Source organism: Eufriesea mexicana, unplaced genomic scaffold, assembly GCF_001483705.2.
Source record: "Eufriesea mexicana isolate 0111107269 unplaced genomic scaffold, ASM148370v2 scaffold1146, whole genome shotgun sequence".
Taxonomy (NCBI): domain Eukaryota; kingdom Metazoa; phylum Arthropoda; class Insecta; order Hymenoptera; family Apidae; genus Eufriesea; species Eufriesea mexicana.
In genome coordinates this window covers 1,269,272-1,285,724 of record NW_016909275.1, presented here as the reverse complement: position 1 = coordinate 1,285,724, position 16,453 = coordinate 1,269,272, and the positions used below count along the sequence as shown (strand labels likewise).

Below are 16,453 nucleotides of genomic sequence, written 5' to 3'. Positions count from 1 at the left end.
CAATTGTCGAACGTTCTGTACCAGTGTTTCTAAACGAACTAAAATTTTAATTTGAAAAAGGTAAGCACTATTATAAACGCTTTTCATAACATTAAGTTTATATTTATTTCATAGAGTAATTTAATAATATTACCCTGTGTTATAACAAATTAAATTACATACTACAATTATTTTATTATTGTATTAAAACTGAAACAAACACTTTTAATTTTTAAGTTTTCTCTAGTGTATTTTGATTCGATTATTATTTTATTGTTAATAATTATTCATTATATTGATAAATACCATTTAATAAATATGTGATTATTATATTTTAAATAATAACAATAATAAATAAAGCAAGTCAAAGTATATAACTCGTAAACAAGTTATGTGATTCTTCATTATATATTGTAAATTCTTTCATGCACTTCTTACAATATATTATGCTATCAATTTTTGTATTGTTTTCCTCTTTATTGTTGTTTGTTGGAGGCTTTGTGGGAGACATAGGTCATTCTTATCATTGCTTATTCACTTAAGCAATACGTATTGCAAAAGTATTATATTACATATTTGCTTCCAATGCTATAGATATCAAAATATCTATTTAAGTATATATATTATAAATCTAAATATAATTTAATTTTTTGTAACAAAGAAGTATTAATAATGTTACTGTATTAAGTAGATAATTTTAGAAATATTTTTCATAGGTTTTATTAAGATCTGTAGTCAACAAAAATGGTTCAGGATGGAGGAAGCATTGTTCAATTTGAACCTGTCATGTCAAATAATAACGGATATGACAAAGTATCACATACCTTAGTATTTTATGTTAATGGCAAGGAGGTATGTATATATTGCATACAGTATTTTGAATATTCAAATTTATAATATACTTGTACCTATAGAATATATTCTAACTATAACTGCAATATATTACTTCATGTTTTAAGAATAATTTATAAAATATTTTGTACTAAGATTAACAAATTGTTTGTTAGACGTTACACTTAAATAAATTGCAGAGAGTATAATTACATGTACATTAAACATTGTTTTGACAAAATATAATTTATATCTATTTATGTAGAGAACAAATATTTAAGTTATTTACTAATAATTTTTCAAAGTTAATTACTTAAAATAAAACAAAATTTTGTATTATACCTCTCTATTACTTATTGAATTTTTATAAGCATTAAATATTTCTATTAACACTATATTTTTCACCTAGAAATTAAAGTTTATGTTTTCATAGTTATTATTCAAAATAAATTCTCAAGAAATTGTTTAGACAATTACTTTAACAAAAAATTTTATTTAAAGATTGTAAATATTTGTATGTATATAAAGTTATTTAGTTTAAAATTATTTTTAATATTCTCTAAAATTTTGCATTATCATAATTTTTTAAGGAAAAAGATTTAAAACAAAATGCGAGTTATTTACATTTCTATTTAAAAAATATTCATACGATATTGCAGGTAGTAGACGATAACGTCGATCCAGAATGGACATTACTATGGTATTTGAGGAATAAGTGTATCCTTTTTTTATTTAAAAAATTTAACAAATGTGATTATATTAAATATTCTAAATGATTAATAATAAATTCCCATTCTTTGAAAACCATTTTTACGGAATATTATTTATTATTACGATAATTAAAATTACGTCCTTTATATAGTTTAAATAGTGCTCATGTATAGTCTTCCGTATATAGTGCTTATATATTATTAAAGGTAAATAATCTTTTACGAGGCCTATCAAAATTATTGTAATTTCTTTTTATATATATTTACCATTTACTAATATATTGATGAGTTTCATTTCATACAAAATAATTAAAATAATTAAAATAATTTTTGCGATTATAGTTGAGGTAAATACGAGAATAAATATTTTCTTCTAAAATTAAATTTCGTTGAAATTGTATTTCGTTTTCTAGATAATTAATAATTGATAAAAATTGATTTACCGGATATAAAATAATATTAACAAAATTTACTAAATATATAAAACAGTAGTCGAATAGTGTAATAAAATTAGAAGCTTCAGTAGACTCAGAAATTATTCCGAAATTTACAAACGCAAATGAACATATTTTTAAATGTAGTTTCTTAACTAAAATAATTTAGTACACTTAACTGGCACGAAACTGGGCTGTGCGGAAGGTGGTTGTGGAGCGTGCACTGTGATGATCTCAAAATTAGATCGTGTAACAGGAGCTATTACGTATCCTTTTCAATATTTCTGAATGAAAATGATGGTAAAATAATTTTCTTTGATTAATGAATTACATGCAATTAATCAGACATTTAGCGGTAAATGCGTGTTTGACACCGGTTTGTGCCATGCACGGTTTAGCAGTTATCACTGTGGAAGGTATTGGTAGCGTTAAAACGAAACTTCATCCAGTGCAAGAGCGTATAGCAAAAGCTCATGGATCACAATGTGGTTTTTGTACACCTGGAATTGTGATGTCTATGTACGCGTTGCTACGAACAACGCCAAAACCGAGCATGAAGGATCTTGAAATTGCATTTCAAGGTAAAGCTATGATCACTGTTATATATACTATAAATGTTTATACAACATGTCGATTATAATTTTTTGTTTGTAAGATATTGTATCCTTCAATCGTATATTACATGTACAATTAAGCTAAAAAATACTCTAAAAAATGACTAAAGTTAATTAATAAATTAATTAATAAAAAAAAAATCTATGAGGTATTTTTAGTTATTTTCATTGGCGATAATCAGGAAGTTGTTGATATTAATTCTTTTACGAATTTTAATGTTTATTAAGTTTTGTTTAATCCGTGTGTGCATCATTACTACTACTAATACTAATTTTAGTTAATAAAAATGCTATTTTTGTACTGTCCTTTTTGTTACTGCTCAATTTACGCCTTTACAGAATTATTAAATTAATTAACTCGGATGCGTTGAATCATCGCAAAATGGAAGGATTTGTGGCTGAAGTTCACAAATAATTCTAAAAAATAAAAATAAAATTGATGAAGAAACTGAATTAGCAATGGTAAAATCAAATTTCATAAAATATAAATTAAATTTATGAAATGAACATATTACTGTACATAAAATAATTGTTACAAACAATATAAGTACTCTTTTGCTTAAATGATAATCACATAAGTAAACATGATTTGTATTTTTCAAAGAGAAAGGTAGTATTTCGAAATTCGATTTGTTATAAATTTTAAATATATATTAGATAAAAAAGTATTATATTCAAATTCTGCATTATAATAATAAAATATATTTTTAGAAATATTATTATAACTGACGATTAAAATTTTATCGAAAATGTATATTTGAAATAGATACATATTGATTATTATACCAATATATTCTGTATTTGTAAATTGTTTGCAATAGGCAATTATGTTTTTTAACAAAATGAAACATTTTTTTTCATTTTATATAATCGTCTTGAAGTGTTTGTTTATTTTCAATTTCCTAATTATAGCCATATGCAGTAAAGTACAGATAGAATTTAGAAAAAGAAATAACATTTTTTAAAGTATTCTCAGATTTTTTCAATGCTTTGAATTATTTAAAAATTTATTTTTGTTATTAAAAATTTGTATTATGTTGATTGATGATTTATTTGTAGGAAATTTATGTAGATGCACGGGTTACCGACCTATAATAGAAGCTTATAAAACTTTCACGGAAGAATGGGAAATAATGCAATTAATGTCAAAGGATAAAGAGAGATCTCCGACGAATGCAGAATGTCCGATGGGAGAAAACTGCTGTAAAAGAATACCAATAGCAGAACCCTCAGAAGTTTTTGATTCAAGAGAATTCCGTCCATATGATCCTTCTCAGGAAATTATATTTCCGCCCAAGTTATACGTATATTTTTTTTTTTACTAATACATAACTTTTTGTCTAATTTTGAATTTAGATGTATTAATCAAATATTTTTTTAAATAAATCTAGTTATTGTTATAACATTTCGTTTCAGTAAATGAAATAAACATTTTTTTAGATGTCTCCGTATTTAGATGAAGAATACCTAATAATAAAAGGGAAAAGTGTTACTTGGCATAGACCAAAAACACTTACTGAATTATTGTGTTTAAAAAGCCAGCATCCAAATGCAAAAATTGTCGTAGGAAATACCGAGATAGGTAAAATTTATTTAGTAATTTAAACATCTCAATCATAAGGATAATTATAAGTATAGATAGTAAATATCTTATGTACATTTTTAGGCGTTGAAGTTAAATTCAAATGCCTATTATATCCAGTACTTATACAGCCTACATTAATCAAAGAAATGCATAGTATTGATGAATATTCAAAAGCAATGAATGTGGGTGCTAGTGTTACACTTGTTGAAATGGAAAAATCTTTAAGAAATCAAATTACTTTAAAACCTGGTAAATATTTTATATCTCTTAGATTCCACGTTGTACAAATTAGTAACTCCATATATATTCATAATATTTCATTACTATTATAGAATATCAAACAAGAATTTTTAGTGAAATAGTTAATATGCTTCATTGGTTTGCTGGCAAACAAATCAGAAATGTTGCTGTAAGTTATTTAATCTGTTGTAATGCAAAATATTGAATGCAATTTTTAAACTAAGAATAATTTTTATTTTTTAATAGGCTGTTGGTGGAAATATAATGACTGGAAGTCCCATATCAGATTTAAATCCAATTTTTATGGCTGCTCAAATAAAATTAAATGTTTCAAGCTTAAAAAATGGAAATAGACTTATTCCAATGGATCATACCTTCTTTAAGGGTTATCGACAAAATGTCGTTTTACCGGAAGAGGTTTTGCTTTCAATTCAAATACCATTCTCTGAAAAAGTAAATAAAATGTTGAAGATAATAAAATAGAATTATTATATGTCTGTGAATATTTTACTTTTTTTATTTTCTAGGATCAATATTTTGTTGCCTATAAGCAAGCAAGAAGACGAGATGATGATATTGCTATTGTTAATATGGCATTAAATGTATTTTTTGAACCAGAAAGTAACATTGTTAATAAAGCGTATTTAGCTTTTGGCGGCATGGCACCAACGACGGTTTTAGCTACAAAAACTTGCAACATCATGATTGGAAGGTGTTTTATAAAATTATGTAATATTTATTTTTTGATTATATTATGGAAAAGATATTAATATAACATTGATTTAGAAATTGGGACAATGATCTTCTAGAAACTGTTTATGATTCATTATTGAATGAGCTACCTTTACCAGACAATGTTCCAGGCGGAATGGTCAAATATCGCAAATCGTTAACTCTAAGGTATATAATATAATATATTAAAATTTTATTGAAAAAATTTAATAAAATGAAATTATTTTAATGTAATACTTCTTTTCTTAAATTTTACAGCTTATTCTTTAAAGGTTTTTTACATATAGCTAAAAAACGTCAAATATCTTTGTCAAAAGAAATTGAAAGTGCAGCTGAAGTATTTCACACTAAAGAACCAAAATGTTCTCAATATTATCAAGTGGTAGTTATTACTTACTTTAATACATAAATTATTCTATAATACGTTTTTGGTTGTTAATATTTCAATTTAATTTTTTGTAATCTAATATACTAGATTTCAAATGATCAAGAAATAAACGATTTAGTCGGCAGAACAATTGTTCACGCTAGTGCATTTAAACAAGCAACAGGAGAAGCAATTTATTGTGATGATATGCCGAAGTTCACTGAGGAGCTTTATTTAGCTATGGTTTTGTCTACCAGAGCACATGCAAAAATTTTAAAAATTGATGAAACTAAGGCATTATCACTAGAAGGTGTAATTGCGTTTTATAGTTCGAAAGATATACCCGAAAAGCAACGTTTTGTTGGTCCTATATTTCATGATGAAGAAATTTTTGTGTCAGAAAAGGTATGAATCTTTAGATATTTATATATTTTAAAATATATTAAAATAGATATTTTATATACTAAAGTTATGTATTAGTTAAATTACCAGATTGTACACTAAGTCAAAAAATAAATATTGCTTTGTAAGGTAACTAGTCATGGTCAAGTAATTGGAGTAATCATAGCTATTAGTCAAAGTATTGCACAAAAGGCAGCTAGAATGGTTGAAGTCGAGTACCAGAATTTAGAACCAGTAATCATTTCTATTGAGGTACAGTAAAAATGGAAAGATAAATGATATATTGTTTTATGTTTAAAAGTTATAATAATTTAAAAATAATTCTTATTTTTTTATGAATAAATTTTCTATATTTTCATAAATTGCAGGACGCTATTAAATATCGTTCGTTTTTCAATGATACACCAAAGTGTATAAAAAATGGAGACATAGAAAAGGCTTTTGCTGAATCACAATATATTCTTGAGGGAGAAGCTCGAACAGGAGGACAAGAACATTTTTATCTGGAAACAAATGCAGCTTTAGCGGTTCCAAAAGAAGATGAATTAGAAGTATTCTGTTCGACACAACATCCGTCGGAGATACAGAAACTCATTTCACATGTATTAAATATTCATTCTCATAAAATTGTAGTTAGAACGAAAAGATTAGGTGGTGGTTTTGGAGGGAAAGAATCTCGTACTTTAATACTTGCTTTGCCAGTTGCTTTTGCTGCGTATAAGTAAGTATGTTTACGTACAATGAAATAATGGCCTTTAAAATATAACAGAACGAAGTTACATATAAATTACATTAATACAAAATTTTTCTATTTAATAATTTATTTTTACAGATTAAGAAAACCAGTACGTTGCATGTTTGATAGAGACGAAGATATTATGGTAACTGGAACAAGACACCCATTTTTGCTAAAATATAAAGTTGGATTTAACGATATTGGTATGATCAAAGGGGTCGAAGCCTATATTTACAATAATGCGGGTTACTCTCAAGATCTTTCTTCCCCGGTATATTATTTTTTTATTACTTTCTGAACTGTTTCATTTTTGAAATGTTAAATCCTAGTCATATATATTTGTTTAGGTCATAGAACGTGCTATGTTCCATTTTGAAAATGCTTACAAAATATCAGCTTGTCGTGTATATGGTTTCATATGTAAAACTAACATCCCATCAAATACTGCATTCCGTGGTTTTGGAGGTCCACAAGGAATGTTTTTAGGTGAAACAATGATAAGACATATAGCAGAATATCTAAATAAAGATCCTATTAAGGTATAATTATAATTTGGTATCATATAAGAATAAAATTTGATATTAATAAATTAAATTTGTGATAACAGTGAAAGCTTACTCCCAATAGGTTGCAGAGCTAAATTTATATAAAGAAGGAGATACAACTCATTATAATCAGAAACTTACTAATTGCACATTACAACAATGTTGGGAAGAATGTATTGTATCTTCAAATTACAATGAACGGTTTGTACAAGTTCAAAGGTATAATAAGTAAGTAGAAGCATTGGTTTCCAAAGTATTGTTTTATACTTAAAGATTTTTGTATGTAAAGTAATGTATGGACTCTATTCCCATAGGGAAAATAGGTACAAAAAAAGAGGGTTGGCAATAGTTCCAACGAAATTCGGTATTGCTTTTACTGTAATATTTTTGAATCAAGCAGGGGCACTTGTGCATGTTTATACGGATGGTTCTGTATTAATTAGTCATGGAGGTGTTGAAATGGGACAAGGTTTACATACAAAAATGATACAAGTAACATTTTTTTTTTTTGTATTTTAAAATCGCTTAAATTAATGATCTCATTCCTCATATATTTTTTATTAATGTAACATATTATCATGTCATAATGCGAGATGTATCACAACATCTAGAATTTATATTTTATTCATTTTATGTTCAATGTTTTATCATGCCTTTATTAATGCTATGAATAATATAATTAGTTTATTATATGCACGATAAAATAATTAAATTGTAGTATGTATTTATCTTCATATACTATAGTTCCTTCTTTTTTGTATTTACTATTTAGGTAGCAAGCAGGTCCTTAAAAATAAAGCCAGATAAAATACATATAATGGAAACATCCACAGACAAAGTACCAAATACATCTGCAACAGCAGCTAGTGCTGGTTCAGATCTAAATGGTATGGCTGTCATGGTATGTAAAAGTGATTTGTTTATTTTTTATTTAGTTTCCTTCTGCTTGTTTTACTCTGCTTTATTTAAAAATATGATATTCATCTATATTTTCTATTAATCTGTTTCTATAATTTGTTGTTACTTACATTTCAATTTCTTAAATTACAATCTCTAATTACATAACAATTTTAGAATGCATGTAACGAAATTATGAAGCGATTAAAACCAGTGATAGATAAGAAACCAAATGGAACATGGGAAGAGTGGATAACAATAGCATATATGGAAAGAATAAGCCTTTCTGCTACTGGATTTTACAAAACTCCTGATATAGGATATTCATTTGAAACTAATACCGGAAATCCATTTAATTATTTTACATATGGTGTTGCATGTTCAGAGGTAGAAATTGATTGCCTCACTGGAGATCATCAAGTAAATATAACATATTTTAAACTATTAATATATTTTAGCATACTTTCAAGACAAAAGTCTTAAGAAATTGTACACATTTATATGATTACAGTTTTATACATATTTAGTTATATTTATCAAACATTGATATTTTAGTATTAATATTTACATATAGGTGTTGCAAGCTGATATTGTAATGGATTTAGGTCAAAGTTTAAATCCAGCAATTGACATAGGACAAATTGAAGGAGCTTTTATTCAAGGATATGGTCTATTCACATTAGAAGAAATGATTTATTTGAGAAATGGAGCTATTGCTAGCCGAGGTCCAGGTGCATATAAATTACCTGGCTTTACAGATATTCCTGAAATATTTAATGTTTCTTTATTGAAAGGAGCCTCAAATCCTAGAGCTGTTTATTCATCTAAGGTAATATAAATTCAATCAAAAAAAGGATTAGAAAATTGTTTAAAAAAAAATTATTTATTATTTTTTTTATCATATTAGGCTGTAGGAGAACCGCCATTGTTTCTCGCATCTTCCGTGTTTTTTGCAATAAGAGAAGCTATTAAATCTGCTCGTGAAGAATATGGTTTGAAAGGTTACTTCCAATTAAATGCACCTGCAACTGCAGCCCGTATTCGATTAGCATGCGTTGATGAGCTTACATCGAAGGTAAATTAAATGTTTGGTAGAACAGTATTTATTTAATAAAATATTAAGTACTGTATTTTTATAATTAATTTTTTAATTAATTTAAAATTTATAATGTAAACAATAATTTTTGTATATTTTACGTTACAGATTGCAGAACCAGAATTAAAGTGTCAGTGGAATGTTGTTCCATAAAAATATTTTACTGAATTAAGAAATAAATACCAACATCTGTAATTTTATATGTTTATAAATTGTAGATAATCGTAAATAGTGCAAAATATTCTGTACAAAAATATACTAATTTTACTTATTTATTTTACTTATTTTAATAAAATGTATTTTCAAAATTACTAAAACACTTGTTTAATCTATGAAATAAGTTTTAAAAAAATACCGTATACAAGAAATTAAATAATCGTCACTATGCTCGTTACAACATTTAAAGAATAAAATCAGTCATATATCGTTTCGGATCTGCTTGTGCTGAAATTAAAAGTAAAAAGTCTGCACGTGCTAGCAACATATAGGTTATAACAAAATGTAATTGATTAAGCTCGATCTTATGCAGATAAAATAGAGAAGTGTGCACAAGTATATGTGACGGATGGTAAGGTAGAGAATGTATAAATCGACGAATACACATATGTTATAATTAAAAGAAAAATGAATAAAGTAACAAACAATTAAAGAATGTTATAGAATATTCCAATACGCATAATAAAATTCTGTAATTTTTAAATTCTGCATATTTATACTATTAATTTTATAGTTTAAATTTTATATATAATTTTTGATGATGACTAAATGATTCTTAATGATTAAATACCTTTTTTTATGTATATTCTCATCTTCAAAGCATACTAAGAATATTGTAATGCACTTATCACGAAATGTATTATAAGAGTGTAAGTATACTCATAAATCGCAAAAAATTTATAAATTACTAAATTTATAGTTGAAAGTAAATTATATTTGTTTATAACAAATATTTTTGAATACAAGTTCATAATAGAAGCGAAAAAAATAATAAACTATTGGTTATTATAGTAGAAAAATAATTGTTACTTATTATTGATAGAATCGGTAAAGATCGTGACTTTTCGGCCAATCTTCGGCAAGCAGTCGTTGCCTATATAAAGGCTGCGAGATCATTGAAGAAACTCATTTATCAATTTGACTTCGTATGGAAGAGATCAAAATTTTAAGTACTATTGATCTGAAATGTAATGAGGTGTATGATAGTTGTTAGCTAGTATCATAAATTAGTTATTGATCATTGTCCACTTCACCCATGTTCTACTATTCTATATTATTTAAAATAAAATTTATTATTAATATTATTCATAATTATTTATTACACTAAAGTAATCTTGAATATTAAAATATCTTTTATTTACTTAAAATTTATTTGTAAATTATTTTAGAATATTTTTATCTGAAAACTGGTAAGACTATTATCAATGTAATTATTAATAAAAATTTATTTAACACGTTTACCGTCATGACAGTTACTGGTGATCTTCGTTTTCTTATAGTTGTTAATAGAAAGCTTACTAATCATTATTATTCCTAATTGATTTAAATTCATTTAGGAAAGTTTAACTTTAATATTAATAACTTTATTGAAAAATCCATAAAATATAATAGATTATCTTAGTTTGTGATAAGTATGGATTCGAATACATAATATGTATTGTCTGCAAATTGCAAAACGATAAAGAATAAAATTATTTAAAGTATAATGTTAGGAAAATTTTGTTCATAATATTGAAATTATTTACAAAGCAATTCATTACCAATACTTTAACAATTTTTAAATTTAGCTATGTGCATAACTGTTATAACTGAATAAATTTTTTGAAAGAATAAAGATAAAATGTAAATTTATGTGTATACCAACAAAGTATAATAATTTTTAACGTACTATAATAAAGAACTGTAATAACAGAATTAATGTATGTTTTAAATAAAGTATAAAATTAAAAAAAAAAAAGGAATTCAAAAATGAAATTGAATGTTGAATATGGAATATAAAGGATATGTAAAGTATAAAAATTAGAAATTTAGTATCAGAAAAAATTAAAAGTATAGCACTATTCTAACCATCAACCATTAATTTCAGGTATATGGCTTGAAATGATAAGGTCTCTATTGGTCTGAGCATCTCTACTTCGTGACACTTCTAGTAGAGTGCTCCATCATAACATATCAACAAGACCACTATATGGAGAAGAATATTTTACGAATGTACCTTTGCTCAATTTTCGTGACCTATTAAATATTTTGTTCAATAAAATATCTTACAATATTAGTGTTCTGTAGTAGTGTTCTGTAAACATTTGTTAATATTTAATAATTTTTAACATTAATTATATTAATTATATCATAGTTCATAAATCTCAAGTCCTCGTTTTATTTCCTGTCTTTTACGATATAGTATTAATCTTTATCTTTTAAATCCAACTAAATAAGAAATAATTTTGATAACTATATTATAAAAATATACTTTTACTACTGTTTTCCATATCTGTAGTGTGAAGTTGTTTAACATTATATATCTCTAAGTTAATACCTATTGTAATCATTGTTACAGGGTTTTTAACCATACACCTGTTGCATGATGTTCCCGGATAAAGAACAAGTGATTACTATACGTTTATCATGTGCAGAACAAGGATTGTATTCTGTTGCATGGTGATAACATGACATATAGGGAAGCCAAACGTTACAGGTGTCTCTGCTCGACAATACGTCCTTTAATATTTTCGATACTTGCTGAAAATATTTTTAGTTAATATATCTGACTATAGCATTTTACTACAATATATGCTAAATAAAATACAATATGCTCACCCCTCATTTGTATTCCATTTCCAATGAAAATCAGGTTCTCCAACTGTTAAAAAATCAGAAAATCATAATTACCTATTAATGCAGACAACGATACTTTGTGTTACTCATATTTCATGTACATTACCTTTAAAAGACCATTTATTCGTTGAAACCATTTCATCGAGTGGAATTTATTTAAAAGCATTGCCATGAATAAAATTGATCGATCCGTACGAAACAGCATTCGATGCAAATACTGAATCTCGTATACACGGACACAATTCTATTCGAATAACGGTCTAGATAAAAATTCATCTGAATAGCTCGCAGCACCGTGGGTAACAGTGGTGGGGATGATGTTGTTAGGGAGATCGCTGCCCGTGGCCGATACCAGAGGTCTGTTCGCGTTCACGTTCAGTCGGTGCGTGCTAGCGGCTCGTGTCGCGTGTTTTCAGTTCACTTCTTTCTTCGTCGTCGTCCTCGACACACGATCCGCCGCTTCGTTCTTCTCCACGCGCGTTTCGTCTACGGTTCTCCCTGTACAACCTTCGAATTCCCCGTTGAAGTATCACGGTGTGACGTCGAGAAGTGTCAGAGGAGACTCTGCGGTTCCGAACAACCGATATCGATCCTTGGGACAGCGATCGCGAATCGAGAGGTAGGTTCGTTTCTACAGCAGGTGCCATGCTAGTCGAGAAACACGTGGACCAGTCGATTACTCGATAACAGCGGTGCTTTCTCTCGTACACTGTGTATATGCCGCGTAGAGATTCAGTCATGATAGATAGACACAATAGATAGGTCATTGGTCAAGAGGTTGCGTTACGATCGCTATTGGAAAAGTAGGAGGGTGTGAAAACCCTCCTTAATGGTAGTTCGCGCGTTCCGCGGTTTTGGAGGGAAATGTTCCAATTGGTCGTCGGTGACGTGACAATTTGCAATAAAACTGACGATCCGTTTCGTACATATCGAAGTTTTCAAATATCGTTGCACAATTGCGTTTTCGCGGTTCGAACGTTCTTTTTATCACAGAGAAATGTAACGTATCGAGTTGAAATTCGTGGAAACGATCTATTGTTTGTTTGTCGAGTATATCTTTGGTAGTGAACAAGATTCGATTGGCAGAATATTTCAATATTCGGGTATCACTTCGAAGAAATGAATATAAAATGTCGATAAACGGTGATTGAAAAGTAAAAGTGCTGCATGCGGTACGATGACTTTTTGCATAGTAAACGGTAAGTGAAGGATTGTTTCGCACCTTGAGTGACTCGAACGAAGCGAATTGAGTATGCAATCGTGTCAATAATTCTTAACAGTGGCTATTGAAGAATCCGCGCGGAAAAAAGTTTAGATTTGGAGCTTCGTAATCGCGCCGCGACCTTATGTAATATTTATATTCTTTTTTTATTTTTAGTACACAATGCTAGTCCCAGGCGATCATAAATTTCCCTTGTATCATTGACATTGACAATCGAAGCGTAGCGCGATTTTTGGCGCGGAAATTCAATCGCGGTAAATTTCAAATTCCTTTTGGTACTCCATCATATATTTTATACCAATTTCCGCCATTTTAACGTACGTTACACGCGACAGTTACAAAGTTCTAACGGTGTACATATTACTTAATTTGCTTCTTAGCATTTATGTAATAAAATTATCGATAGCGAAATCGTTTATTTCGAAAGAATGATACGTTCTAAAAAATTTTTTCTTCGTGGATCTTAAAATATCACAGTTATTTTATAAAATTAGAAAATTAATAACTACGTTGATTAGATTATCTTTATGGAAAAAAATCATGTCTCTGTGATGAGAATAATATACTGGTAACGTTTTTAATGAAAAAATTTAATTTTTTCATTCGGTTGAAAATTTTTTATGAACTTGGGTCCTGTTAGGAACTAAAAATTTCTATTAATCTTTAATAATTTCTAATAATTTCTAATAAATTCTAATAATTTCTAATAAATTCTAATAATTACTCTGTGACTCATATACTAACAATTATTATTTTAAACAGCATTTTGAAATATATTCCTCCCGCATGAAGACCATTTTCCCACGTGCTCCCAGCATATTGCTAATAATATTGCAAAACTGTCTTCGTCGATGTTTACATACCACGGCGCAACACAGGAGGTCTCAGGAGCCCTCGTATGGTATTAACAACACAATAGAGAACGTTCCAAAGCCGATACCAATCTGAGTTTCATTCAACGTGCTCCAAAACGTAAGCCTAGGTCATTAACTTGAACTTCATCGCTATTCACTATACACTCCTTTCACCGATCACTCATTCATCCGTTGTTATTATTATAACATTTACCGCTTAACGTTTAACTTATCCTTATTTACCAGGTCCCAACGACATCTTGGAAATACGAAAGATTATCTACTATCACCAGATTCGGGTTTCCCAGTTGGTTAGTATTTAAATCCCACGAATTTGGGTAATAAAATTTTATCGCCGAGTCACGATTGCAAAGAAGTTGGAGACCAAGGTTACCAAGGCGGATCGATCGATCTTTTTCTCTCCTTTTTATTTAGACGTTTCGTGGTATCCCGAAAAATAAGGGAGACATTCAACAGGATGGCTGGGTTAAGTCTGTTTTCGTTCGCGTTATTTTCGTACTGGTATTCCTCGTGCGTACAACGTCTCTGTAAACTCTCATTTTTTCTGCCCGTTTTTTTCTAATTTTTGCCATCGACAAGAGTGTCTGCCACGTTGAAGGAAAGGTCAACGACGATACTGAACACGAGACACGGATATCTGTTCGACTTCTCATTGAGTAAAATTTCTATGTGCACATCGTGGCTCGAGAAACTTTGGTTCTTGGCTTGGGGTTGTTTCGACGAAAGTTGAATTAAAAGTTGAAGTTGCATAGCCTTTTTCTAGATGAAAATTTTCCTTGCGTTCCTGTGGATCCCTTTGTATGGATTTTTGTTTGTTTCTCGTGGTCTTGTAACTTTGAGTAACAGTAATGCTAGAATAATAATTTTATACGTGTACGTTCAAAATTTTTTAATTATTTTATCAGTAGATCATACTTTTTAGAAATGTATATTTCTAATTATTTTTCTTTTGTTTTTGTTTGTGTTTTTAGGTATTTAAGAATTTGGATTTTCGTTTGTTTAAATACGTCGCTGATTTTTGTAATAAGAAGATCAAAAGGAGTAATTGGTATAAAATTAAAATGTTATTTTTCGCTGTTTATTTTGCAATATTTTTTGCAATTTTAGCAAAGAAACAAATCTCCACTGATTACTTCTTTGAAATACTGGAATTCTCCTTGACTTTAATATCATCAGTAGTAAAAAACGAACGTTAATCTGCAGTGGAAACTAGATTGAACTCATTTTTTCAGATTTGTGTTCATATCTATGTAAAAGAGAAAAAAACACCTCGGTTATTATTGTGCTCAATTGGTTTTATTATTGTTACTAATTGTAGTATTTTTATTCCACTTTTTGGGATAAAAGTCCATAATTTAGGGCTCGATGATTTTACTAGCATCTGAAGCAACGTTATCTTCGAATTATTTACGAGAATTCGAATAAATTACTTGTAAAATAGGTTCGGACAGATAAGATTATTTGGTGCTAATGCCAACTTTTGCTAATAGCGAAACAAACGTTTATCACATCGTCGAGTATCATAGTTTGCACGAACTTTGAGAAAAGATTACGAGAATCGGAATGATATAATGTTCCTCTTCTCGAATAATGGTATAATATTGTATCGAATCACACGACGTTATCGTATTAAATGACATAAATCCACAATTTTTCCAGAGATTGTTAGAAAAATTTGATTCAAGTCCTGATTAAAACCAATACATTTGCTCTTGTTTAATTACGTTTCCAATACTTATATTGACTAAAGATTACTTCATCGAGCAAGTTGCAAAAATTGCATGGCAATAATATTCATTTTCTTATGGTTTCTTTTTTAAATCTTCAATTTTTCTGATATTTTATATATTTTAAAAATGTTAATATTTCTCTACCAATGTCATCCTGCACCAATTGATTTAAATGTATTTAATCATTCAGATAAAAATCAGTTTGAAAGTTTTTTAAATTTCAAAAATTCCTAAATAGCTTACTTTTATATACTCGTTTAGGATTTCTAAAATTCTGAATTGATTTACTTCTTGTTAAGTTTACATTTATATTTTAGGTAATTTATTCACGTTTACTGAAGATTGTCAAGAGTGACTTAAAATAGTAAAAAGGGATCGTTTAAAGAGGTAAAAATTCCCACTAATTCCATTGTTTATTGGAACAGGTTGGTTTCGCAAAAATCACAATTCCTCTTCGCCGCTTGTATCTTTTCTTTTCATTTTGGCGACTCCGCCTATAAATTAGTTGCATTCTCGTGTATTAACATCGAAGGCCGTAAATAAAGGTTCAATGAGCTTCGCGGCTTCTTATAATCAGACCCCGAACTTAATTAAAAATCGATAATAACAGGCGGAAGTTAGCTGAC

The 16,453-nt window shown here is 28.2% G+C and overlaps 1 protein-coding gene across 3 annotated transcripts; it reads left to right on the top strand.

Moving 5' to 3' along the window:
- Positions 1–9,355, top strand: ry (xanthine dehydrogenase rosy). 3 transcript variants are annotated; one of them, XM_017900225.1, is made up of 25 exons: positions 1–60; positions 696–831; positions 1,470–1,527; positions 2,124–2,220; positions 2,300–2,535; positions 3,628–3,872; positions 4,009–4,150; positions 4,235–4,402; positions 4,486–4,562; positions 4,640–4,846; positions 4,921–5,105; positions 5,180–5,293; positions 5,384–5,507; positions 5,601–5,897; positions 6,024–6,146; positions 6,263–6,615; positions 6,727–6,901; positions 6,978–7,169; positions 7,258–7,403; positions 7,490–7,667; positions 7,948–8,076; positions 8,250–8,492; positions 8,647–8,901; positions 8,980–9,147; positions 9,277–9,321. In XM_017900225.1, exons 2-25 carry the CDS (start codon positions 724–726, stop codon positions 9,319–9,321), a joined length of 4,065 nt encoding a protein of 1,354 aa, XP_017755714.1. In that variant the 5' UTR covers positions 1–60; positions 696–723. The 3 variants fall into 3 exon arrangements, with proteins under 3 accessions (XP_017755714.1, XP_017755715.1, XP_017755712.1); XM_017900223.1 differs by lacking the exon at positions 1–60 and having other exon boundaries at positions 724–831; positions 9,277–9,355; XM_017900226.1 differs by lacking the exons at positions 8,980–9,147; positions 9,277–9,321 and having other exon boundaries at positions 8,678–8,763.
- Positions 9,356–16,453: the final 7,098 nt, after the last annotated feature.

Excerpts from the sequence above, each read along its gene's own strand:
- ry (XM_017900223.1), top strand. The coding sequence starts at position 724 with ATGGTTCAGGATGGAGGAAGCATTGTTCAATTTGAACCTGTCATGTCA. Across the intron at positions 5,508-5,600 it reads GTTCTCAATATTATCAAGTG|ATTTCAAATGATCAAGAAAT; the intron begins GTAGTTATTACT and ends CTAATATACTAG. Across the intron at positions 8,902-8,979 it reads GAGCTGTTTATTCATCTAAG|GCTGTAGGAGAACCGCCATT; the intron begins GTAATATAAATT and ends TTATCATATTAG.